Raw genomic sequence first — 21,603 nt, 5'->3', positions numbered from 1 at the left:
CCAGACCACTGGTTGAAAACCCCTGCACTTGATACAGCTCTTGTTAAAGCCAGTTCTCTATAGATAGGAATGTCCTTCTAAATAGGAAGCCCAAAACAGCCTAGAGAGATTACGTGTTTTTTGTTGTTGTCCCTTGCTGTCACTCTTTCTCCAGCTGTAAACAAGAAGGAGACATGTTTCAGAGATTATTAAAAGGCGAAAGGGCCTTTCTGTGTGGAGTTTGCATGTTCTCCCCGTGGGGAGCCTGATGGAGGGAAAAGTCTGTCTCATATGTTTTAAGAAGACAGTTTTTCAGTGGGAGATTCTCAAGGTCCTTACACCGGGAGTGAGATGAATAAACAATGTGATTAATCTATTATTAGAAACTATTAATTTGCTGGTAAAATATGTTTGAAGTTTTTTAACAGAGCCCAAAATCTGTTTCAAATTCAAGAGCCCAATTTATAATGAAACCATCCCAAAATGTGTTGTGCGATATACATATTTTTTAAATTCGATACAATACCGATTTTCTCAAAACTGATACCACACTGCTAATCATTACTTTAAAAAAAAACAAAAATAAAACTTGCACATTTGCACTTACTTAAAGATCCTAATTTGGTCACTACTTTTTTTTACACAGTTTTCTACGCCTGACAGCAATGTTGCAACAATAAAGTGCCACACAGCAGCAACAGCAGCAATTATCCATCTGTTAATTATGTATCTGTTCAGGTGTTTTTGATGTCCATAATATCACTTGTTAAAACCACACACACACACACATACGCACAAACGCACGCACGCACGCACGCACGCACGCACGCACACACACACACACCACACACACACACACACACATCAAGGAGGACCTTCCAGGGATTTTGTATTATACTGATCAACCACCTCCATAAAACTAATTCAAATAGGCTGCTAGTCATCAGCAATCATCTTCTTTTGGCTCACTGATCTGGTTCATTGGGAATAATCTGAAATCATTAAGGATTCCCCATTATAAAAGGGAAGCTGAATTCTAATTGTAAAAATAAAAGAAATAAAGACTTTAATAAAGACATCTTCTCTTTAATACCAAACGTACCAAGTGTCACTTGGTCACTCCCCATCTCTCTCTCCATTTCCTGTCAGCCAACTGTCCTGTCAAATAAAGGCATAAAAAAAAGAATCCCTTCTTCTGACTGACTTGAATGAGTCCTTGGGGGATCCTCATTGCTCTCCCACATGGGAGACAAGTTCTAGTCTCGGGTAGGACATAAAAGTTACGGATTACAACTTAAATCAAAATAATTCACAAAGAGAAAGCGTCATCTCACTGAACGTTTGTGTGAGACGACACTGATCAATCCATGTCTTATAAATCGGAGATTCTTCAACATTCCTCGTAGCACCTTACGTCTTACGAATATTTTCTGCCCCCTTCTGTCAACCTATACTCTCACTAGTGTAGCATTACACGTTTCATCGCAGACTTATTTCCACATGAGTCTTTACTCAACCCTCCCAAAATCCACAAATCTCTCCCACCCACTTGTATTCCACTGTAAACTGTTTACATGCAATGCAAGTGGTTGTCATGGCGACTGGCCAGGCGCAGGGGGCAGGCTGCAGGTGTTTGTGTTTGAGGAAGCCCTCAGCGTTTCTTATTTTTAGCTCTACAGACAGAGAATTCCACAGCTGTTCCGTTCATCCATATATGTGTTTGTTTATTCCTATCAAGAATAATGTCAAGCCCAAATAGGTAACCTCTTCTTTGCTTGAGATTACTACTGCATATTGTCAACTGTCACCTTGAAATCATTTGCATTTACATTACTAAGGGAATGTTTGGACCCAAAAAGAATGGATTATGTCTTACCAAGGTGTAATGACAGTTTGTTATCGGAAAGCCAAGTACGGATTTTACTGGGTTCAGATCTGAGAGCTTCCACAACGGGGTGCTCCTTCCATTCCGACATCTCGCCACTCCGACTAGTGGCTTCCGCGTGCGGTTAGGGTTAGGGTTAGGGTTAGGTATAGGGTTCGTCAACGTCGGAAAGGCGACATGTCGGAAAGGCGAAATGCACCCTTCCACAACTTGCATTTTGTCCTTGCCCGAGCCCGAGACCAGTTATTTTTAGATGGATAGATACATAGATCATTATATTTCCGTGTCTTACAGCATCTTTACAATATATTCAAATAATATTATTAAATAATGTTATTATTATGTCATAATAATAATTGATGTCCATATCACTTGTTAAAACCACACACACACGCACGCACGCACGCACGCACGCACGCACACACACACACACACATACACCCACACACACACACATCAAGGACAACAACAGAAAACAACGACAGAAAACAAACAGTTTCATCAGCACACAAGACCAACGGTTGTTCTGCAGGTCGTGCCAGTACTTGAGCAGCTCACTGGGTTGAACCCAGTGGGACGTGATCAGGTTGCTGTACTTGCAGCTGGAGTATTCCACTCGCCAGCGGTAGAACAGGGACTCGGGCGGCAGTGTGGGCTCGATCCGTAGCTCGGCCAGGCAGATCCCCACGTACACATCCTCCAAATGCAGGAGGCGAATGCTCAGAGAGGCTCGGTAGATTTTCGCCGCCAAGTCTCCGGAGAACACGTAACCCGTCCCGGAGCAGAAGGTGGGGTACTTCTCACCCGGGTACTGCTCCGGGGACACGTACCACTTACTGTTTTTGTCTCGGATCGGTAATTCGCTGCTCAAGACAAATCCTGTGAAGTAGTTCTTCATGGGATTCAGTTCGGGTCTGAGCAGCTTGTGGATGAGGTAATCGGTGTTGACAAACATGTCACTGTCAGTTTTCATTACATAGCTGGCCTGTGGACAATGCATGGCCACCCAGTTCATCCCCATCAGTGTCTTTATAGTCAGGTTGTTGTACGTATCCAAGAAGTCCTGCTGAAGGATATCGTGGTGCCTCTGGCTCTCGGACTCCAAGGTCTTCTGATGTCGGCGCCCCAGCTCGCCTTCACTCGCCCCCAGCAGGAACAGCCGGATGATTCCTAGGCCTGGAGCGAGGCACTCATTGCCCCACGTCGAGCCCGATTGTAATAGTGCCGAAACCTGATGGGTCCCTGCGGTTCTGCAATGACTTTCGAAAGCTAAACGACGTCTCCACCTTCGATGCGTATCCAATGCCCCGGGTGGACGAGCTCATGAAGCGCCTCGGACCGGCCCGGTTCGTCAGCACCCTCGACCTGACCAAGGGCTACTGGCAGGTGCCGTTGACGGACCGGGCCAAGGCGAAGACGGCCTTCTCCGCGCCCGACGGCCTGTTTCAATATACGGTGCTGCCGTTCGGAGTGCATGGCGCGCCAGCCACCTTCCAGCGGCTGATGGACCGAGTGCTGCGGCCGCACCGCGCCTATCCAGCAGCCTACCTCGACGACATCGTAATCCACAGCCCGAGCTGGAGCCTCCACCTGCAGCACCTCCACGCCATATTGGACGACCTCCGGCGCGCCGGGCTGACCGCAAACGCAAAGAAGTGCCGCATCGGCCTGACGGAGACCGACTACCTGATTTCAGCCATCCCTTCGTCCTCCACACGGACGCGTCAGGCACTGGGCTGGGGGCAGTCCTCGCCCAGGTCTTTGATGGCGAGGAGCACCCGATCACGTATGTGAGCAGAAAACTGTTAGACCACGAGAAGAATTACGCCACGGTGGAAAAAGAATGTCTGGCGGTGAAGTGGGCCATACACCACCTCCGTTATTATCTGTGGGGCCGTACCTTTACCCTCATCACAGATCACGCACCTCTGAAGTGGATGGCCACCAACAAGGACCGAAACGCCAGGGTGACGGAAAATAGGTGTTTTTGTGTGTGGCTGTGCGTGTGTGCGCGTGTGTATATATAGGAGCACTTTTGGTAGACTACTGTGGTTTGAAGGTTTTTTGCCACTTGAACATAGGTGGCATGAATGTGTTTATATTTGAGGACCTACTAGGCCCTTTCTTTTCAGGATAATTTTCTTTTGGCATAAAGGTACCTGACCTGTGCTCGTAGTATGGCCGGGGATGGCTGGCTTGTGAATTCACATTGCGTCGCTTCCGTCGTTATAGGTGTGGAAGCACCGGTTATTACATTTTTTTTGCGAGCCAGCTTAGTTTGGCGCTATTTGTATAATGGGCGTCTCAACAATTTAAGGTATTGTTTCAATACTTTACTTTTGCTTCAATGCTTTTACTTTTTTCTCCTGTATTTTGGTTTGATTCATTTACTAATGAGACTGGGTTGAATCATTCAGCATGTACTATTCAACTTTTGTTGTTGATGTTTTTGTTTTTTCTGGCTCTTTTGTTCTTAATCCTCCTTGTCGCTTAGGGATCTGTGGTGAGAGTTTGTGATTTTCTTTTGAATTTATTATAGAGGGAACGGAAGTTTAGATGGTTAGGACTGACCGATGTCAGGATGGTTTGTATCCAGGGTGATACTTGAGTTGAAGTTTTTGTGTGCTTTGTTTTGTTTTGCTGTTGTTCTGTCAGGGATGTGTGTGTGTGAGTGCCCCCCCCCCCCCCCCCCCCCCCCCCTTCACCTCCCTCTTCTGCTCAGGCGCCGGTATAGCCGTTATGCCGTATTAGCCCTATGAATGGTAGAAATATTTATTATATATTTAATATATATAGATATATATAGAATATATATTATATATTTTATTTCTTGGAACGTTAAGGGAATGAACATTCCCACCATCTATTCTAACTTTCCTCTTCCCCCTGTGCAAGTGCTGCCATTTTTACCATTGTGATAATAGAGACTTTACCATTGTGATAATAGATACTTTACCATTGTGATAATAGAGACTGCTTTATCCCCTGCTTGCTCAGGGGATAAATTGAATTTGTGTCAGATCCTGTGTCTAGGTTGAGACATGACCTTTCACATGATCTAAATGGCTCAATAGAATAGCAGGGAAACAAAAGACAGCCACTATGATTGTATAAGTTATATCCTCCTATAATTTGAGAAACCTCTGCACTGTAGTGCATGGTGAGGTTAAAATTAGTTCTGCCCGGTTCTCCTCAGTGGCTGGAGCAATTGATCTGAATTTGCACACAGACATTGATCGATTGCACCAAATCTCAGCTGTTTATTAGCGTTTTTATGTGTGTGTGCGTGTGTGCGTGTGCGCGGACAGGGGTGATGGCCTCCATAAGATGAATCTGAGGGCGGAACACACACACGTTGCAGGACGAACTATTTTTTAAACGTCAGAGGCGAGGCTTCTGACATTTCTTTTTTATTTATCTATTTTTTTTTTTTATCCCACGATTTTGTAACCCACATTTTTTCACCCAGTGCCAATTGCCTATGTAATCCTGGGCACTACCAGTACCTACCCTCTGCCAGCCTAGGGAGAGCCCAAGCTGAAGCTCATGCCTCCTTCAATGCATGAGGAGCAAGCAGGCCGCTTCTTATCACCCGACAGGGGGGAGTTTCCCTGGTTGGACATAGCGCGTGGAAGGAACACGTTATTCCAACCAGTTCCCTTCTCCTCCATCAGGCGCCCCGGCTGACCAGGGGGAGGCAGTATAGTGACCAGGATTACTACATGTTTTTGTGAGGGTATTAACTACCCTAGGAGACACGGGGAGAACATGCAAACTCCACACAGAGTAGGCCCTTTCACCAACCCCACCTAGGGTATGGGCGCCGATGACGTGGAGGAGAGAACACGCCCCCCAGCGCCCTGGCGGGAATCGAACCCAGGACCTTCTAGCTGTGAGGCTTCTGACATTTCAAACCTGTTTCAATATGCAACTCGACCTGTTTCATAGATGCATGTGATGTACTGTAATTCTGGGATTATAGTTAAATCCTCATCTGTGAGAAGAAGTGATGTTTCCTATAACTTCAATGATGAAACTGCAGCTTAGTGTTAAACAGTAGTAATTAGTAGTGTAGCTGCGAAAAACAAAAACAAAAACTGTAAAGATATATAGGCCTCACATGCCCCACTTCCAGGCGTTACGTGCAAACTGGTGACATGTGGAATTCTAGATACTGTGGCAAGTAGGCCTACTCGCAGGCTGCTTTAACGCATTTTGTTTCAGATAGGCTAATGAAAAAGAATTAATGAATGTTGATATATATAGCCTAATGTCCGAACCATGACTCTCTTGAGAATGAGATCTAGAGTCAGTCAGGTCTCAATGAGATTAGTACCTTTATAAATAAATAAATAAACACATGAACAAATAAATAAATAAACACATTAACAAATAGGCTGAATAAATAGGCTATAAATGAATACATAATTGAATAAGTAAATACATAGGCTACATAGCCTACATACATAGGCTACATAAATGAATGAATATGCTAAAAAAAATAATCTATGGACACATGGGACTTCAATCATTTCATGCTTAACATCGGGCTAATGCAGAAATGTCTGCATTTCGTGTCGAAATAGAATTTGCAGTGCTTGTAACCTCTTAACCAGAACCCGACCTTGCCATTACCCATAAGTGCCATCTGCCATCAGAATCACGTGACAGCTGGCTGGACTGTAACTTACAATTAAAAACCAAAGAAACACCAACCAAATTATTTTCACCTGACTTGATGCCCTCTCACCTTATTATTAACTATCACCACTAGATGGTCTTTAGAAGATGGTACAGACTAAAATAATTTGCACAAATTGATGATAAAAAAGAAAAAACCTTTATTAATTCTACTGCAGGCCTGTGTTGTGGAAATTAAATATTTCCTTGGTGAGAGAATGACGAATTGCAAACAAATGTATTTTAGTACACATGTATTTGATACAATAGATAACAATACAATAATGATAATGAAAAGATTTAAATAATGCAATCAAATAAAATCAAATCAATAGTGTCTCAATTGCAATTGCAGAGGAAGGGTAGTGCATGCATCAAGTGCCCAGGTGCAGGACAAACAACAAAACATAAAATAAAGATAAGGTCCAAACACTGGCAAAAGAAAATGCTCCACTGTTTAATGTTTCAAAGTTTCAATCACACACAGATCAGGAATTTTTCTTTTTTTAAATCCCTGACAAAGATCTGTGTGTGATCAAATGATTGAAACTAGCCATAAACAGCTTATGTTTGACGGTATGCAGACCTTATTTTTATTTCATCAATTGCAACTGCAACAATTTAATTTCAGCAGATACTGCATTAAAGTTAACCATTTTTGTCAAACATACAAAGAGATATTTTTGGTCCAGAGGCCTTGAAGGACAAAATAAATCTTCTGATTGATTGATTGATTGATTGATTGAATACTTTATTAGTCAGAAATGTAAACAACATGAGGTAGACGGACATAGGCCAAAAGGATAAGACAAAAAGTCCTGCGGTGACTTGTTTCCATTGTGGACCTATGTCCACAATTCAGCAACATAGCATAAAAATAACACAATAATACATGTCATCAACAAATACAAAACACTATGTACAAAGGAGAAAAAGGGGAAAATGTCAGAAGAGAATGACACCTCCTTTTATGGGGAAAATTGTGTTTACTTCCCCTTGTGGTCTACTGATAGATGGTTTTTCAGGCCTGTATTGAAAGAATCCACTGATCCACATGTTTTAAGGGATGGTGTCAGGTCATTCCACATTTTGGTGGCAGAGTAGAAGAATGAGAATTTCCCCAATTTTGTTCTATATTTGGTTTAGTAGATCGTTGTCGCTCCGTCTATTGTGGCTGTGCGGGTGTCACTCACTTTGGAGAAGTAGCCTAGTGATTAACCACCGTCACACACACACCAGATCTACAAGCTCAGGCTGCCTGGGTAGTATTATAATGCCTTGCTGAGATCTTATAGATCTGGGAAATAAAAAAGGGGCAGTAAAGCCAACTGTCAAAAGAAAGAGAACAATTCTCCAATTAAAGGGAAATTACATGAAAATTAAAGGTGACTATGAACGCCCAGATAACGACCAATTACAAGGAATATACGTGCAGCAGATGCAATGCAAAAAGTAATAATAATAAAGAGAACAAAAAAGACTAAATCAAATGCAATAAGAAAAAAATACACAAAAATAAATAATAGAATCACAGAAATGTGATTAATGACAATATAGTCCTAGGTGTTGATACAGGTGCTGTTCTGCAGATCGTGCCAGTACTTGAGCAGCTCACTGGGTTGAACCCAGTGGGACGTGATCAGGTTGCTGTACTTGCAGCTGGAGTATTCCACTCGCCAGCGGTAGAACAGGGACTCGGGCGGCAGTGTGGGCTCGATCCGTAGCTCAGCCAGGCAGATCCCCACGTACACATCCTCCAAATGCAGGAGGCGAATGCTCAGAGAGGCTCGGTAGATTTTCGCCGCCAAGTCTCCGGAGAACACGTAACCCGTCCCGGAGCAGAAGGTGGGGTACTTCTCACCCGGGTACTGCTCCGGGGACACGTAATACTTACTGTTTTTGTCTCGGATCGGTAATTCGCTGCTCAAGACAAATCCTGTGAAGTAGTTCTTCATGGGATTCAGTTCGGGTCTGAGCAGCTTGTGGATGAGGTAATTGGTGTTGACAAACATGTCACTGTCAGTTTTCATTACATAGCTGGCCTGTGGACAATGCATGGCCACCCAGTTCATCCCCATCAGTGTCTTTATAGTCAGGTTGTTGTAGGTATCCAAGAAGTCCTGCTGAACGATATCGTGGTGCCTCTGGCTCTCGGACTCCAAGTACATCTGATGTAGGCGTCCCAGCTCGCCTTTAATCTTCCCCAGCAGGAACAGCCGGATGATTCCTAGGCCTGGAGCGAGGCTCTCATTGCCCCACGTCTGCCGTATGGCGTCCCGTGCCTCTACTTGACGAGCCTCTGTGGTTATCAGCAACACCAGGAATGGTTGTGCTTTTCCCACTGGGCATTTGTTCACCTCGTTAATGATGTAGGGGTACGGCCCGGGGGACAGCATGCCACTTGGGTCGCCCTCTTTACTTTGGCTGGCTTTAGCTGTCAGAGAGTTCTCCAGACCTGTCTCCCCCCAAGGAGAGGAGTCATCTGCATCTTTCCCGAATCTGATGTTATTATGCTGTTGCTGGTGGCTTTGGTTTCCTGTTGCCTTACTGGTGGAGTGTTGCCCGCTGCCTCCAAAGCCCACGGGAAGCTCTCTCCACCGCGGCGAACCCGCGAGGCCCGGCAACCAGTCCTGATAGACCAGAAAGACCATGACCCCCAGGAGCGAGAGGAGATACAGGAGTCCAGCGATGTGTGGACGGCAGAATCGTGTCCTCCACTGCATGGTGTCCAGCGGCTCTGTGGGACCTTTAATCCACTTGGACCTCAGTCACATTGGTCAGGGAAGTTGCAAGCAGCTTCTCACAGCTGCATAAAGCGTGGAGGTAATGTGACGGCAGTTCTGCCGAGGGACCCTCAGAGCCAGTGCTTTGTGCTTCCTGGTGACAGCCAGAGAACAAATAGGATTTGCTGATCAAATTCTGCCAGTTGTGAAAGTACCCTCCTCCTTTATTATGGGTGGTGACTTATAGTCAGTTTGATTCCTTTGTATGCAAGCAGCAAGCTTGGAGAACAAGATGACATCAAGGCAGTATCACTCGACAAGTTATGTAAATAACGTTTGTTAATAGAAAGTAGAAAGTATTGGTCAGTGGTCACACCCCAATGGAAACAAGCCCAACGGCTTTCTTGTTTTTTTTTTATTCCTATTAGCTGACCTTGTATTGAACTGTACTTTCATGTGCTTTTTTCTGTAAACTTCAAATAAAGTATTCAATCAATCATTCAAAAACATTACGTGACCAGGAGATATGAGTGAGAATAGAAATAGGTAGATAGATCCCTCTTTGAATGCCAAGAGGCAGCACAGCAGTTAAAGACCTTTGCAGACAGGGTGCGATTTTCTATCGTTGTGTTTTTTTCTCCGTTTGCAGCATGATTAAAACGCATTGGTTTTGGTGTGCAATGCTGTGCGTATTCCGAAAAGATTAAATTGTATGGCACATACATACACTACAGAATAATGTCTGACACTTTCCTTGGTGTGGCTTGTACAGTAGTAGTGCTCAAAGCAGTGAAGCCTGTGCGTATTTGGCCACCACCTGCATTTCTTCAGTGTTTGCCAGTGATTGCCACGTATTCAGCGATGGGATAGGCTTATCTTTGTCATGAACAGTGGTGTAAAGTACATTTACTCAAGTACTGTAAGTTACTAGTTACTTTGCAGATTTTGATTATTATTACAAAACATTCATGAACCACTTCAGCCCTTTATACATTTCGGCCATTTGAAAATAGCCGATCTACAAGCTCACAATGCATGCATGGCGATGCATTGTGAGCTTGTAGATCTTCTATTTTGAAAGGATTTTTATACATTTCATACATTTGAAAACTTGTGAAATGGGACATTCTGCATAATGAGTATAATACCGGTTGTACTGGGCAGCTCCCGGGTGTGTGTGTGTGTGTGTGTGTGTGTGTGTGTGTGTGTGTGTGTGTGTGTGTGTGTGTGTGTGTGTGTGTGTGTGTGTGTGTGTGTGTTTGTGTGTGCAGGACGTTGCTGAGAATGAGCACTTGTTCTCAGCATACCTACCCTGGGTAAATATTATAATGTATGAAATAAGACAAGCTGGCTAACTGCTCTTGTGTTTCCTGGATGAATAAACTGTATCCATATTTGAGGGTGAGTAATCATTAATGAAACTGCTGATAACAGAACGGGGGTTCATCCTAGATGGACGTTACAATGAACTCCAATACACCAGTGGTTCTCAAACCTTTCCATGTCAAGGACCCCACATTAATATTTATAACCAGGGACCACTATACAAGATTTGTTGTTATTAAGGATAATTCCTTTTAACAGGTCGTTCATGAAAGTCCTTGCGGTCTTGTTTCCAATGAGAACCTGTGAGCAATTAGGGGTTAAGAGTCTTGCTCAGGGACAAATTTCATTTCATCGACACATATGCTGACCTGGCCAGGAATCGAACCGGGGGCAACCAGGGCCTCTGGCTCCCTAGGCGGGTTCACTAACCATTCAGCTATGGCCGCCCCCATGAACATTAAAATGTTTCAGTAATACAAAATAATACAATAAATAAAAGTATATATTTTTAATATTAGATCTACAAGCCCACAACGTGTCGCATCGTGACGTGTTGTGGGCTTGTCGATCGTCTGTTTTCAAATAGCAGATGTTTTGACTCATGTGTAGGGGACATCCTCTAAAATCTGTCAAATATCAGCTTTAAGGATTACAGTGTTAGTGTGTTAGATCACTTTTGTGGTGATATCATGTGGGACAATTTTAGAGGATTGGCACTTTGTTTCTGTTGTTTGTGGAACACGCAAATTGGCAGCAAGATTGACAAGTGCTGATATTTACAGTACATGGACAAAAGATAGACTACAGTCTGAGTTGGGAAAGGCTTTGGATTTGCTGAACATTCACCAAGACAGAGAGGATGAATGTGTTGCAATGGTGAAGCAAGCCTTGATGGAAATGCAAGGTTACATATCATTGTTCCGACATGACATTTTTCCGACATTACTAACCCTATCCCTAACCCTAGCCCCCAGTGAACACTTCTCACAAAGTTCACTGGTAATTTTATTTTATAGTTTGTAAACATGCCTAAAACACTTAAAACAAAAGAAGGGTACAATGGTTAACCCTAATTGGGAATCCCTAAAAAAAACTTTAGGAAAGGTAAAACAGCTAAAAAGAACTTAGGGCAAAGATTTTGAATTTAGATTAAAGACTTAGTTAAACAGAATGTGAAATTATAAGGGCTTTAAAATTAAAAAATTACAAGATCCCAAAAATACTTTCTTTCAAAAACAAGATGGCGAGAGCAAAAATTCCTTGCTCTGCCTTTTTCTTAAAGGACGCCCTTTCTAAAAAGGCTTAGCACTGAAGTCCACCCCAAACCATTTCCTAACCCTAACCGCACGCGGAAGCCACGTAGTCGGAGTGGCGGTATGTTGAAATGGAAGGCGGTTCCCAAATGCAAGAGTTTAAAGCAAAACAAGAGACTCTTGTCAAGGAAGTCCGAGACCTCAAAGCTCAGAATGAATTCTTCAAGCAACAGATTTCTGAAACAAGTGCAGAAAGTAAGAGTATAAGACCCCTGGCCACTGTGACAGAGCAGTATAGCATGGTAAAGACAGCTGCGGCCCAACAGCAACGTGCACTTGAACATTTGGAAAACAAAGACAGAGAGAGAAACCTCATCTTCACAGGAGTGCCAGAGAAAACTGGAGATAAACGCTGGGAAGAGGAAGCAGCCGACATAGAAGACATTGGTGTCTTCCATTAATTGGTGGAAATACAGCGCCCTGGTGTTGTGCCTGCTAAAGTTATGAGACTTGGAAAACCAAGGGATGAAAATGCATGACACTGTTATCCTGGCAACATCAAGAGAAAAGCTGACTGAAATACTTAAATATCTGGAGGAATATTGTGATACAGTGAGGCATTGTGACAGTTATACATATCGTCGCTGTCGGGCAGAAACCACCTAACTAAATTTGTAATTTTTTCTTATTCTTTTTCATAAATCAACACCATTGAACACCCTTTACGTCTGTGTGTTGTTTAAAAACAAGAAATGACAAGTCATATAATACAAGGTTGCTTTTTTTTGCCCCGATCAAACGCGACCAACTGTTTCTCTCTGTGAGCGTGTGTGTGTATGTGTGTGTTAGCATACATTTGTTGTTAGCACTTAGCACTCATTAGCATGCTCAGTAGCAACTAAACAGGGCTCAACTACTGCTGTCTTTGTCAACCAAAATGGTTGCGGAGGTTAGACTGTTGCCCAATAAGCCTTACCCATATCGGGTCACGTGACGTCTATTTACTTCCGGTTTTGCGTTTGAAGGGGATCCGTGGATTTTCTCCATAGAGATATCATACAGCTCATCAGACACAAGCCAACAACGTATTATTTCGAAAGGTAAAGTTAATTCTAATACTGTGTGCTGTATTATTATCTTGTTTTCTTGATATGTTATTGGTCTTTTACATTTAAACATTTGGAAATTGCCTTTAATATATTTGGTTGAGAATGCTAGCAATGCTAATGCCGGAAGTAAACAGACGTCACGTGACCCGATGTGAATAAGGAGTATGCCCACTTAAATGAGCTTCTGAGCTTACACACCTTGAGCAAATGAATTAACAAGCGACATTAAGCAGCGCTGACGGCCATTCTCGTCAAACTGATATTGTGCATGTTGGCTCACTGGAAACACTCTGCCACACCTATGGGTCTAGGGACCCTCATGGTTCTATGAGGGAGTTCCAAATGGCCCCTTATGGGTGTGTAACTCTGAGAGTGTACAAATGGAATAAAATGGACCATTTGATTCCATTTCTACACTACTAGAGTTATGGGGTCCTTGAAATGTAAAAGAAAATGAGAACAACTATGCTACACTAAATTTAACAGAGCCTTCATTAGAATCCTTGGTAATGCATGTGAAATAAGTTTTCTTCTTCCTTCCAGTTATATTTGGGTAGTAGATCGTTGTCGCTCCCTTTACTGTGTCTGTGCGGGTCACTCACTTTGGAGAAGTAGCCTAGTGATTAACCACCGTCACACACACCAGATCTACAAGCTCAGGCTGGGTAGTATTATAATGCCTTGCTGAGATCTTATAGATCTGGGAAAGAAAAAAGGGGCAGTAAAGCCAACTGTCAAAAAAAAAGAGAACAATTCTCCAATTAAAGGGAAATTACATGAAAATTAAAAGTGACTATGAACGCCCAGATAACGACCAATTACAAGGAATATACGTGCAGCAGATGCAATGCAAAAAGTAATAATAATAAAGAGGACAAAAAAGACTAAATCAAATGCAATAAGAAAAAAAGACACAAAAATAAATAATAGAATCACAGAAATGTGATTAATGACAATATAGTCCTAGGTGTTGATACAGGTGCTGTTCTGCAGATCGTGCCAGTACTTGAGCAGCTCACTGGGTTGAACCCAGTGGGACGTGATCAGGTTGCTGTACTTGCAGCTGGAGTATTCCACTCGCCAGCGGTAGAACAGGGACTCGGGCGGCAGTGTGGGCTCGATCCGTAGCTCAGCCAGGCAGATCCCCACGTACACATCCTCCAAATGCAGGAGGCGAATGCTCAGAGAGGCTCGGTAGATTTTCGCCGCCAAGTCTCCGGAGAACACGTAACCCGTCCCGGAGCAGAAGGTGGGGTACTTCTCACCCGGGTACTGCTCCGGGGACACGTACCACTTACTGTTTTTGTCTCGGATCGGTAATTCGCTGCTCAAGACAAATCCTGTGAAGTAGTTCTTCTTGGGATTCAGTTCGGGTCTGAGCAGCTTGTGGATGAGGTAATTGGTGTTGACAAACATGTCACTGTCAGTTTTCATTACATAGCTGGCCTGTGGACAATGCATGGCCACCCAGTTCATCCCCATCAGTGTCTTTATAGTCAGGTTGTTGTAGGTATCCAAGAAGTCCTGCTGAACGATATCGTGGTGCCTCTGGCTCTCGGACTCCAAGTTCATCTGATGTAGGCGTCCCAGCTCGCCTTTAATCTTCCCCTGCAGGAACAGCCGGATGATTCCTAGGCCTGGAGCGAGGCTCTCATTGCCCCACGTCTGCCGTATGGCGTCCCGTGCCTCTACTTGACGAGCCTCTGTGGTTATCAGCAACACCAGGAATGGTTGTGCTTTTCCCTCTGGGCATTTGTTCACCTCGTTAATGATGTAGGGGTACGGCCCGGGGGACAGCATGCCACTTGGGTCGCCCTCTTTACTTTGGCTGGCTTTAGCTGTCAGAGAGTTCTCCAGACCTGTCTCCCCCCGAGGAGAGGAGTCATCTGCATCTTTCCCGAATCTGATGTTATTATGCTGTTGCTGGTGGCTTTGGTTTCCTGTTGCCTTACTGGTGGAGTGTTGCCCGCTGCCTCCAAAGCCCACGGGAAGCTCTCTCCACCGCGGCGAACCCGCGAGGCCCGGCAACCAGTCCTGATAGACCAGAAGGACCATGACCCCCAGGAGCGAGAGGAGATACAGGAGTCCAGCGATGTGCGGACGGCAGAATCGTGTCCTCCACTGCATGGTGTCCAGCGGCTCTGTGGGACCTTTAATGCACTTGGACCTCAGTCACATTGGTCAGGGAAGTTGCAAGCATGCAGCTTCTCACAGCTGCATTAAGTGTGGAGGTAATGTGACGGCAGTTCTGCCGAGGGACCCTCAGAGCCAGTGCTTTGTACTTTCTGGTGACACCCAGAGAACAAATAGGATTTGCTGATCAAATTCTGCTAGTTGTGAAAGTACCCTCCTCCTTTATTATGGGTGGTGACTTATTCAGTTTGATTCCTTTGTAAGCAAGCAGCAAGCTTGAAGAACAAGATGATCACAGTATCACTCGACAAGTTATGTAAATAACATTTGTTAATAGAAAGTAGAAAGTATTGGTCAGTGGTCACACCCCAATGGAAACAAGCCCAACGGCTTTCTTGGGGTTTTTAATTCCTATTAGCTGACCTTGTATTGAACTGTACTTTCATGTGCTTTTTTTCTGTAAACTTCTAATAAAGTATTCAATCAATCATTCTAAAACATTACGTGACCAGGAGATATGAGTGAGAATAGAAATAGGTAGATAGATCCCTCTTTGAATGCCAAGAGGCAGCACAGCACTTAAAGGCCTTTGCAGACAGGATGCGATTTTTATCATTGTGTTTTTTTTCTCTGTTTGCAGCATGATTAAAACGCATTGGTTTTGGTGTGCAATGCTGTGCGTATTCCGAAAAGATTAAATTATATGGCACATACATACACTACAGAATAATGTCTGACACTTTCCTTGGTGTGGCTTGTACAGTAGTAGTGCTCAAAGCAGTGAAGCCTGTGCGTATTTGGCCACCACCTGCATTTCTTCAGTGTTTGCCAGTGATTGCCATGTATTCAGCGATGGGATAGGCTTATCTTTGTCATGAACAGTGGTGTAAAGTACATTTACTCAAGTACTGTAAGTTACTAGTTACTTCGCAGATTTTGATTATTATTACAAAACATTCATGAACCACTTCAGCCCTTTATACATTTCGGCCATTTGAAAATAGCCGATCTACAAGCTCACAATGCATGCATCGCGATGCATTGTGAGCTTGTAGATCTTCTATTTTCAAAGGATTTTTATACATTTCATACATTTGAAAACTTGTGAAATGGGAGATTCTGCATAATGAGTATAATACCGGTTGTACTGGGCAGCTCCCGTGTGTGTGTGTGTGTGTGTGTGTGTGTGTGTGTGTGTGTGTGTGTGTGTGTGTGTGTGTGTGTGTGTGTGTGTGCATGCGTGTGTGTGCAGGACGTTGCTGAGAAAGAGCACTTGTTCTCAGCATACCTACCCTGGGTAAATATTATAATGTATGAAATAAGACATCTGGGCCTTACAGAGCTGGCTAACTGCTCTTGTGTTTCCTGGATGAATAAACTGTATCCATGTTTGAGGCTGAGTAATCATTAATGAAACTGCTGATAACAGAACGGGGGTTCATCCTAGATGGACGTTACAATGAACTCCAATACACCAGTGGTTCTCAAACCTTTCCATGTCAAGGACCCCACATTAATACTTATAACCAGCGACCACTACACAAGATTTGTTGTTGTTAAAATGTTTCAGTAATACAAAATAATACAATACATAAAAGTATATATTTTAGCCCACAACGTGTCGCATCGTGACGTGTTGTGGGCTTGTCGATCGTCTGTTTTCAAATAGCAGATGTTTTGACTCATGTGTAGGGGACATCCTCTAAAATCTGTCAAATATCAGCTTTAAGGATTACCATCCAGTGTTAGTGTGTTAGATCACTTTTGTGGTGATATCATGTGGGACCATTTTAGAGGATTGGCACTTCGTTTCCGTTGTTTGTGGAACACGCAAGTGTGATTGACAAGTGCTGATATTTACAGTACATGCACAAAAGATAGACTACAGTCTGAGTTGGGAAAGGCTTTGGATTTGCTGAATATTCACCAAGACAGAGAGAGAGGATAAATGTATTGCAATGGTGAAGCAAGCCTTGATGGAAATGCAAGGTTACATATCATTGTTCCGACATGTCATTTTTCCGACATTACTAACCCTATCCCTAACCCTAGCCCCCAGTGAACACTTCTCACAAAGTTCACTGGTAATTTTATTTTATAGTTTGTAAACATGCCTAAAACATAAACTTAAAAGAACGGTAAAATGGTTAACCCTAATTGGGAATCCCTAAAAAAAACTTTAGGAAAGGTAAAACAGCTAAAAAGAACTTAGGGCAAAGATTTTGAATTTAGATTATAGACTTAGTTAAACAGAATGTGAAATTATAAGCGCTTTAAAATAAAAAAATAACAAGATCCCAAATGGTTGCGGAGGTTAGACTGTTGCCCAATAAGCCTTACCCATATAGGGTCACGTGACGTCTATTTACTTCCGGTTTTGCGTTTGAAGGGGATCCGTGGATTTTCTCCATAGAGATATCATACAGCTGGTGTTCACTCTCCATTCCGACATCTCACCACTCCGACTAGTGGCTTCCGCGTGCGGTTAGGGTTAGGGTTAGGGTTAGGTATAGGGTTCGTCAACGTCGGAAAGGCGACATGTCGGAAAGGAGAAATGCACCCCATACAGCTCATCAGACACAAGCCAACAACGTATTATTTCGAAAGGTAAAGTTAATTCTAATACTGTGTGCTGTATTATTATCTTGTTTTCTTGATATGTTATTGGTCTTTTACATTTAAACATTTGGAAATTGCCTTTAATATATTTGGTTGAGAATGCTAGCAATGCTAATGCCGGAAGTAAACAGACGTCACGTGACCCGATGTGAATAAGGAGTATGCCCACTTAAATGAGCTTCTGAGCTTACACACCTTGAGCAAATGAATTAACAAGCGACATTGAGCAGCGCTGACGGCCATTCTCGTCAAACTGATATTGTGCATGTTGGCTCACTGGAAACACTCTGCCACACCTATGGGTCTAGGGACCCTCATGGTTCTATGAGGGAGTTCCAAATGGCCCCTTATGGGTGTGTAACTCTGAGAGTGTACAAATGGAATAAAATGGACCATTTGATTCCATTTCTACACTACTAGAGTTATGGGATCCTTGAAATGTAAAAGAAAATGAGAACAACTATGCTACACTAAATTTAACAGAGCCTTCATTAGAATCCTTGGTAACGCATGTGAAGGAAGTTTTCTTCTTCCTTCCAGTTATATTTGGGTAGTAGATCGTTGTCGCTCCCTTTACTGTGGCTGTGCGGGTCACTCACTTTGGAGAAGTAGCCTAGTGATTAACCACCGTCACACACACCAGATCTACAAGCTCAGGCTGGGTAGTATTATAATGCCTTGCTGAGATCTTATAGATCCGGGAAAGAAAAAAGGGGCAGTAAAGCCAACTGTCAAAAAAAAGAGAACAATTCTCCAATTAAAGGGAAATTACATGAAAATTAAAAGTGACTATGAACGCCCAGATAACGACCAATTACAAGGAATATACGTGCAGCAGATGCAATGCAAAAAGTAATAATAATAAAGAGGACAAAAAAAGACTAAATCAAATGCAATAAGAAAAAAATACACAAAAATAAATAATAGAATCACAGAAATGTGATTAATGACAATATAGTCCTAGGTGTTGATACAGGTGTTGTTCTGCAGATCGTGCCAGTACTTGAGCAGCTCACTGGGTTGAACCCAGTGGGACGTGATCAGGTTGCTGTACTTGCAGCTGGAGTATTCCACTCGCCAGCGGTAGAACAGGGACTCGGGCGGCAGTGTGGGCTCGATCCGTAGCTCAGCCAGGCAGATCCCCACGTACACATCCTCCAAATGCAGGAGGCGAATGCTCAGAGAGGCTCGGTAGATTTTCGCCGCCAAGTCTCCGGAGAACACGTAACCCGTCCCGGAGCAGAAGGTGGGGTACTTCTCACCCGGGTACTGCTCCGGGGACACGTACCACTTACTGTTTTTGTCTCGGATCGGTAATTCGCTGCTCAAGACAAATCCTGTGAAGTAGTTCTTCATGGGATTCAGTTCGGGTCTGAGCAGCTTGTGGATGAGGTAATTGGTGTTGACAAACATGTCACTGTCAGTTTTCATTGCATAGCTGGCCTGTGGACAATGCATGGCCACCCAGTTCATCCCCATCAGTGTCTTTATAGTCAGGTTGTTGTAGGTATCCAAGAAGTCCTGCTGAACGATATCGTGGTGCCTCTGGCTCTCGGACTCCAAGTACATCTGATGTAGGCGTCCCAGCTCGCCTTTAATCTTCCCCAGCAGGAACAGCCGGATGATTCCTAGGCCTGGAGCGAGGCTCTCATTGCCCCACGTCTGCCGTATGGCGTCCCGTGCCTCTACTTGACGAGCCTCTGTGGTTATCAGCAACACCAGGAATGGTTGTGCTTTTCCCTCTGGGCATTTGTTCACCTCGTTAATGATGTAGGGGTACGGCCCGGGGGACAGCATGCCACTTGGGTCGCCCTCTTTACTTTGGCTGGCTTTAGCTGTCAGAGAGTTCTCCAGACCTGTCTCCCCCCAAGGAGAGGAGTCATCTGCATCTTTCCCGAATCTGATGTTATTATGCTGTTGCTGGTGGCTTTGGTTTCCTGTTGCCTTACTGGTGGAGTGTTGCCCGCTGCCTCCAAAGCCCACGGGAAGCTCTCTCCACCGCGGCGAACCCGCGAGGCCCGGCAACCAGTCCTGATAGACCAGAAAGACCATGACCCCCAGGAGCGAGAGGAGATACAGGAGTCCAGCGATGTGCGGACGGCAGAATCGTGTCCTCCACTGCATGGTGTCCAGCGGCTCTGTGGGACCTTTAATCCACTTGGACCTCAGTCACATTGGTCAGGGAAGTTGCAAGCAGCTTCTCACAGCTGCATAAAGCGTGGAGGTAATGTGACGGCAGTTCTGAGCCAGTGCTTTGTACTTTCTGGTGACACCCAGAGAACAAATAGGATTTGCTGATCAAATTCTGCTAGTTGTGAAAGTACCCTCCTCCTTTATTATGGGTGGTGACTTATTCAGTTTGATTCCTTTGTAAGCAAGCAGCAAGCTTGGAGAACAAGATGACATCAAGGCAGTGCCGGTTCAGACTCCACAGGGGCCCTACGCAGGATACCGGACACATGCACGTGCACGCAGCGTGCGCAGTGCATTTTCGGGTTTCCCGCGGATAAAGTTACTTTTTTTGTTACTTTATTTCGGTTTTAGGGTAAGGGTTACCAAAACACTCTCACTGTCACTGAGAGGGGAGGGGAGGCGGAGCAGACAGCACACACAGCCAATCAGCCAGCCTGCAGCAGCCGTCTCATTCAAGCCAAGCAGTGCTGCGCAGCCTGCGCTGATGTGAACGCAGTAATGCACGTTATTTTCTGCTGAAGGGAGGGGGCGGAGAGGGGGCCCCTTTGATCGGCGGGTAGGCGGGGCCCTACGCAACCTTCGTAGTGTGCGTATAGGGTGGACCGGCTCGGCATCAAGGCAGTATCACTCGACAAGTTATGTAATTAACGTTTGTTTGTTGAAAGTAAACTTCTAATAAAGTATTCAATCAATCATTCAAAAACATTACGTGACCAGGAGATATGAGTGAGAATATCTCACTGCCAAGAGGCAGCACAGCACTTTGCAGACAGGGTGCGATTTTTATCATTGTGTTTTTTTTCTCCGTTTGCAGCATGATTAAAACGCATTGCTTTTGGTGCAATGCTGTGCGTATTCCGAAAAGAAATCTCTCACTTTCCCGGGAAAATAACAACAGTCACTGCCCCCCTATTATTATTTTTTGAATTGTATGGCACATACATACACTACAGAATAATGTCTGACACTTTCCTTGGTGTGGCTTGTACAGTAGTAGTGCTCAAAGCAGTGAAGCCTGTGCGTATTTGGCCACCACCTGCATTTCTTCAGTGTTTGCCAGTGATTGCCATGTATTCAGTGATGGGATAGGCTTATCTTTATCATGAACAGTGGTATAAAGTACATTTACTCAAGTACTGTACTTAAGTACAGTTTTGAGGTATTTTTACTTTACTTGAGTATTTCCAATTTTCAATACTTTTACTTCTACTCCACTACAGAACCAAATGTTGTACTTTTACTCCATTACAATTATTTGAAAACTTTAGTTACTAGTTACTTTGCAGATTTTGATTATTATTACAAAGCATACATGAACCACTTCAGCCCTTTATACATTTCGACCATTTGAAAATAGCCGATCTACAAGCTCACAATGCATGCATGGCGATGCATTGTGAGCTTGTAGATCTTCTATTTTCAAAGGATTGTTATACATTTCATACATTTGAAAACTTGTGAAATGGGAGATTCTGCATAATGAGTATAATACCGGTTGTACTGGGCAGCTCCCGGTGTGTGTGTGTGTGTGTGTGTGTGTGTGTGTGTGTGTGTGTGTGTGTGTGTGTGTGTGTGTGTGTGTGTGTGTGTGTGTGTGTGTGTGTGTGTGTGCGTGCGCGTGCGTGTGCGTGTGTGTGCAGGACGTTGCTGAGAAAGAGCACTTGTTCTCAGCAAACCTACCCTGGGTAAATATTATAATGTAT

At 43.9% G+C, this 21,603-nt stretch overlaps 4 protein-coding genes across 4 annotated transcripts; all 4 read right to left on the bottom strand.

Annotated features, from left to right (window-relative positions):
• Positions 1–139: 139 nt before the first annotated feature.
• Positions 140–3,189, bottom strand: LOC311044945 (beta-1,3-galactosyltransferase 2-like; the record flags this gene model as incomplete). The annotated part of the gene is made up of 3 exons (XM_084056757.1): positions 140–154; positions 2,373–3,095; positions 3,151–3,189. The coding sequence occupies 3 exons, from the start codon at positions 3,187–3,189 to the stop codon at positions 140–142; spliced, it is 777 nt and encodes a 258-aa protein (XP_083912883.1).
• Positions 3,190–8,067: 4,878 nt separating this feature from the next.
• Positions 8,068–9,267, bottom strand: LOC311044944 (beta-1,3-galactosyltransferase 2-like; the record flags this gene model as incomplete). Its single annotated transcript, XM_084056756.1, has 1 exon — positions 8,068–9,267. One exon carries the CDS (start codon positions 9,265–9,267, stop codon positions 8,104–8,106), a length of 1,164 nt encoding a protein of 387 aa, XP_083912882.1. The 3' UTR covers positions 8,068–8,103.
• Positions 9,268–13,918: 4,651 nt separating this feature from the next.
• Positions 13,919–15,082, bottom strand: LOC311044943 (beta-1,3-galactosyltransferase 2-like; the record flags this gene model as incomplete). Its single annotated transcript, XM_084056755.1, has 1 exon — positions 13,919–15,082. The coding sequence occupies one exon, from the start codon at positions 15,080–15,082 to the stop codon at positions 13,919–13,921; it is 1,164 nt and encodes a 387-aa protein (XP_083912881.1).
• A 2,362-nt stretch (positions 15,083–17,444) lies between these two features.
• Positions 17,445–19,913, bottom strand: LOC311046256 (beta-1,3-galactosyltransferase 2-like). The gene has a single exon (XM_084058467.1). The coding sequence runs from the start codon at positions 19,829–19,831 to the stop codon at positions 18,668–18,670; it is 1,164 nt and encodes a 387-aa protein (XP_083914593.1). The 5' UTR covers positions 19,832–19,913; the 3' UTR covers positions 17,445–18,667.
• Positions 19,914–21,603: the final 1,690 nt, after the last annotated feature.

This window comes from Gymnoscopelus microlampas (assembly GCF_963454915.1).
Source record: "Gymnoscopelus microlampas genome assembly, chromosome: 5".
Lineage (NCBI taxonomy): Eukaryota > Metazoa > Chordata > Actinopteri > Myctophiformes > Myctophidae > Gymnoscopelus > Gymnoscopelus microlampas.
The sequence above is the reverse complement of the archived record's forward strand: the minus strand, read 5'-3'. Positions and strand labels throughout refer to the sequence as shown.